The sequence below is a fragment of the Epinephelus moara genome, chromosome 18 (genome assembly GCF_006386435.1).
Source record: "Epinephelus moara isolate mb chromosome 18, YSFRI_EMoa_1.0, whole genome shotgun sequence".
Lineage (NCBI taxonomy): Eukaryota > Metazoa > Chordata > Actinopteri > Perciformes > Serranidae > Epinephelus > Epinephelus moara.
The window spans coordinates 36,679,558-36,684,807 of NC_065523.1; the positions used below are offsets into that span (position 1 = coordinate 36,679,558).

General features: G+C 38.8%; 1 protein-coding gene across 1 annotated transcript in view; it reads right to left on the bottom strand.

Annotated features, from left to right (window-relative positions):
* Positions 1-3,273: 3,273 nt before the first annotated feature.
* The window catches only part of tspan34b (tetraspanin 34b), a 12,300-nt gene continuing 10,323 nt past the window's right edge, over positions 3,274-5,250 (bottom strand). The window contains exon 8 of the mRNA XM_050069034.1: positions 3,274-3,847. Within this exon, the coding sequence (XP_049924991.1) occupies positions 3,788-3,847 (60 nt within the window). The 3' untranslated portion in view covers positions 3,274-3,787. The remainder of the gene's footprint in view (positions 3,848-5,250) is intronic.

The window sequence follows — 5,250 nt, forward strand, 5'->3', positions numbered from 1 at the left end:
TTTACAGTGGTTTCAAATCTGCCTTTCCATGCACGGATGGCTGCTTTCCTACACAACAGTGAATGGCTTACTCAGTTTGTGAAGCCACTGTTGAGTTGCTACTTGCCAATTAGCTCAGAGCGGTAGATGACCGTCTTAGGTTCTAGAGGTTGCTCAGAATTGCCTAAAAATGCCCGGACCCGACCCATCGCTGCGCAGCAGCTGTAATTTTATTTAATTTCAGTGTATTTTCTATTATTTTTGTTTGTTTGCTGTTTGATTATTTTTTCATGTCCTTATATCTTCTGTTTTTGTATTATTTATTTATTTTTTTGAACATGGTTTCATCTCTTGAATATGGTGTCTGTTCTTGTTGAATTTTGCATAAGTGTAGTATTTGCCTTACTGGTTTGTACATTCATTTGTTTGCAATAAAGTATAATTAAAAAAAAGGTATAAAGTAGCAGAAAATGAAAATACTCAAGTAGAGTACCTCAGAAGTTGTGCTCAAGTACAGTACTGGTAATATTTAAACACAGTTCATAAATAATCAGGAAAATGATAATACTAAATAAATTTAAAAAAAAACAGACTTGATGGGAGAAACTTTGACCCATGCTAACGAACATTTTGGAGACAGGAAATTGGCAACACAGATGGTGAGGTAGAAGCCTGACTGTAGAAATTGTTCAACATTTTTTTGATTTTGTCCATATGCGCATTTTTTGTATGGATCCTACGCACTGTTTTATAAATAAGACCCCTGGTCAGGTCCTTAGCTATGTGCACCCTCAGGAACTTAAACCTAGCAACCCTCTCTACCTCTTCCCGTCAATGTACAGTCCACTGTGGGTGGGTTTTGTTTTTTTTTGATGTTTTTTTAAGTCTATTATCATTTCTTTTGTTTTCTTTGTATTTAGGATGAGGTCATACTCCTGCACAGGGTCTGGACTTCTTCCTTGTAGGCTGTTTCATTATTGTTTGATATGAGTGCCACTGTAGTTGTGTCATCTGCAAATGTGATAAGGCAGTTGGTGTTGTGGGAGGGGCTAAAGCAGGGAGAAACCCTTTAAGAAACAAATCACCTTTACTGCAGATGGTGTCTTTATTCAAAACTCAAAACCATGACAGTACATGAGGGAAGCTGAGAAACAAAAGACTGACGGAAAGCTTTAAATTCAAATGATTCAAATGAAACACAGTGATGCGTCATCGTTTAACCCCCAAAGTATGACAGCCTCAGGCAGGCATTTTAACTAGTGCTCTATACTTAAATTAACCAGCACACTCCAAAGATCACAAACGCCCCCCTCAGCATCAGGAAGTTACTTTCCAGACTGTAAAGCAGCAAATGAAGCCACAGTCCAGAGTGATTCATCACGGCTCACTCATGTGGACAAACTGCAGCTTTGTAATGCTGGCTGCTCTTTAGTGAATACAAAAGCCCACTTATCTGAAACTAAGGGTAAATGGCATTTGCTCAAAGTTACACATTAACACATGCTTTTATATTTTTTATCAAACTAAATAAACCAAGACAATTAGCCTGATCCTAATACAGATAAATATTATATGTGTTGTATGTTATCTTGTCTAAACAAAATCCTCAATCTCCTGATGGGACCTCAGAGCTCATGTTTCTGCTGTTAGTAGTTTGAGGCAAATGGCACCTGGAGGCACTAACATCTGGCCCAGTTGGCAGAGGAAAATGTTGCCACTGTACGTTGCTTCAAATCAGTACATAACACTTGCACATTTACTATATATCATATCAATATTTTTAATATGCGAGCTGGCTTTGTCATAGGGAGGTGGAGGGGATGGTGGATGGTGTGAGACATATAAGGCACCTGTCAATTTGAGTCATTGCTGTGTCTCCTGCAGCTTTGCATCACACACGGGGATTTTTTAATGACCTGTTACTGTGTTTTCCAGCGGGGAGAGTGCCATGAAAAGTGACTGATTTTTAGTGAGGTAGTGCCACGAAAAACATTGCTGCTGTTCCAGTGGAGACCTTCAAGCAGAAACACGATATTTTCCTAAACATTGCCAAGTGTTTTTTTTTCTTTAATTTTTTTTTTTTATTAAAGGGTTTTATATATATATATATATATATATATGCAGATACAAAGAGCATTGTGGGCTTACACACTCTAAAAATTATTCATGGGGTTAGAGGATAATAAAAATAAAATTAATAATATTAATAATAATAATAAATTAGTTTTATCAGCATAAAAAATAATGTTTGTTACATATAAGTCTTTTAGTCACCTGAAACCTAAGAAGTTGGTCAAAATTATAATTTTTGACATTTCTGAGTAAAGTTATAAAAAGTTATAATAATAAGTTGGTCAAAATCAAAACATTTTTGACGTTTTTGAGTAGGATGAAACTGAAATAAATAGGTTGCAATACCTTCAATTTTTTTAATCTTTTGAATTCTTAACGTAATTTGACCACTAAATTTCAACACAACTTTTGGATAAATATTAAGTTGATTCAACTTAATTAAGCAAATCACATTGGTTGTGCTAAACTACTTGAGTTTGTCAGATTATAATAAGTATTATAATAAGTATAATAAGTATTCATTAAAGTGTCCAGGTTGAAAGTCAGCTTTACCTGAAATAAAAGTATTGAATAGGAAATGTATTTTTATGCCTTCCGGTATTTTGTACGCCTCAGACCATCTTATTACAGGACACTCCCAAAATACATGCCAGTGATTTGCATCCTGGCTCCCGCACAATCTCCAGCCGTTGGGAGCCTTTCCTGTTGCGTGTACTTTCTGCTTTGTGGTCATGAAAAATCAAATGAAAAATCTTCCAACCAAATCCTCTCCATGTACATGAGTTAGTGCACTTCAATTGAGAGCTGCAATAACCAAACTATTACTCCCTTGAAATCTCAAAATTACCCTCGCAACCAAGCGGCTCTTGTGCCTAAACATAACCATACGTTAAATACAGCGTTGTTGAGAATGTAAAGTTTCACTGTCTCTGTATGTAACGCATCAGTGGTTTGCAGAAACGTAAAATGCCAACAGTATTTCTGGTGACTGAGTTGAATTTCCTGCCCACTTATAATTTGAACTGAGCAGTTGAAAATGAACTTTTAACCCTAATGTGCTTAAACAAACACATTTTTATTGGTCAGACCTGTTTTCTTGTGAAATAAAAAGGACACAGAGGAATGACGTTTACCTGCAGGTTGTCGGTCCTCTTGCCCCTCAAAACAAATCCATCACACGTGCACATAAACCAACTCAGAACTCACCAGAGTCTAGAAATACTTTTCACTTTATTTCAAAATTGATCACCATACAACATACATACAAATAATGTGTAATTTCAGTTGCTTATTTACAAGCTGTGTCATGGCAACAACACTCACAATATTGGTCCCTTCTGTCCACCATACCAGCCTTTGTTTCATCATCACAATGAACGCAGTTATCATGTGACTCCTCATTAACTGGCTGTGTGTCACAGGTGGTAGCACTGCTTGACATTAAAATAATCTCTGGTGAAGTGTGTGTGTAGCCTGTTTTACAAAGTGTAGTGTTCTCGAGATATAGATAATGTACATTCATATCTATTAGACGGATTTAAAAGTAGTAAAAATAGATTTGTTATGTCATTCAGTAGTTCTGATTGCACAAGAGCTGACATTAACTGTCTTTAACGATGAGGCATTTTTGCAAGATAGAAGGCATAGCCCCTCACTCCTCTAGAGGCGATGCAGGAAGTACCTAGAAAGGCTCCAGCGATTAAAATCCATCTTCTGAGGTTTCCACCATTTGCAGTTAGTCCCCCCTGGATCTTATTCTGCAGTAAAGGATCATGGACACCACCATGGCACATATCTGAGGACAACATATATTAAATAAATATATATTAGTAAAACAGGCAATTAAAAAGTAAGGTAGTGTACAAAAAAGAAGGGATGATATATTATTCGAGGCATGTTTTTAATAGCTAGGGTTTAATTTTAATTCAGTCAGGACCACTTTAGTCAAAGAAAAGTTTATTTCCATTTGCAGGATTATATTTGGCATTATGGCCTACATGGAGAACCTAAGGCAGAGAGAGCACACCTCTCTGCCTTTCCACGCGCCGACATGGAAAGCCTAAGGGGCTGTACACACGCTGAGTTTTTTGCGCCCTCAAATTTGTTGTTTTCAATGTTGACGTGTGGCAGGCACGCTCAAATGCCAGAGTGATGCTGTCGTGGTGCGCACCTGTTCCCGAACGCCCATTTTTTAGGGTGCGACGGCTACGCCCTGAGATAAACCGACTTCAACTTTTGGAAAGCAGTAGTGTGCACCTCATGTCATGTGATGAGGACCAACCAATCACAGCTGACAGATATCTTTCCCTTCTGCAAATATCAGTCTGTGATAAGTACGGAAAAGTTGATCATGTTAGTGCAGAGCCACCCACAACTTGTCATCTGTCCCACAGATGATATACCTACACACTTATAAACAACGTCTGGAAGAATGGACTATGATACAGTGCTTGTTAAGGTTGCTTAGCAACCTCAGATGCAACTTGCCGCCGCAATCTTGAAAGCTGGCATGAAAAAGGCATAAAAGTAGCACCCGGCAGCTGACCTCACGTTGTCCAGGCGGTTAAAGACGCGGCATGAGTACGGCCCCTAAGCCAAAGAGAGCAAACCTCCCTGCCCTTCCATGCGCCCACATGGAAGCCTAAGGCAGGGAGAGCAGCAGTAAAGACCCTCCCGGGAACAGCACAGAGCAGCATCAATGACAAACAGAAATGACATTGATAAGTCAGACACAGCATGAAAAGGAGGAGATGGGGTGGAGGCAGGTTGCAAAGCAGCTTGCAGAGGAAGCAACAACAGTAGGCAGGCCAGAGCAGTTTAAATAGGGCTGTCTAAAATCACAAATTGGAGCAGAATGATGCTGTCGTCGTTTGGTTCTGTGTAAAAAAGAGCTAATATTAGTCATGCAAATGTCAAATATCAAACTTGCCACTCGAGTCTGACTCTAGTCAAGTCATGTGAGTCAAGTCCCTCACCTCTGGTCAGCTGCTGTTGTTGAAATAGGCTTCATTTAAAGTCATTTATCTGCTCTCTGATGCATCACAGCCTATTATACAACAGTTAGTTCCGGCCCTGCAATCTGATTGGTCAAGAGACAGTAAAACCGTGACGATATTGGAGTACAACATCACGGTTATTTCACTGTGTATGTATCACTCCGCCTCACAGCTGATTGCAATCAACAATCAAATCAAAACT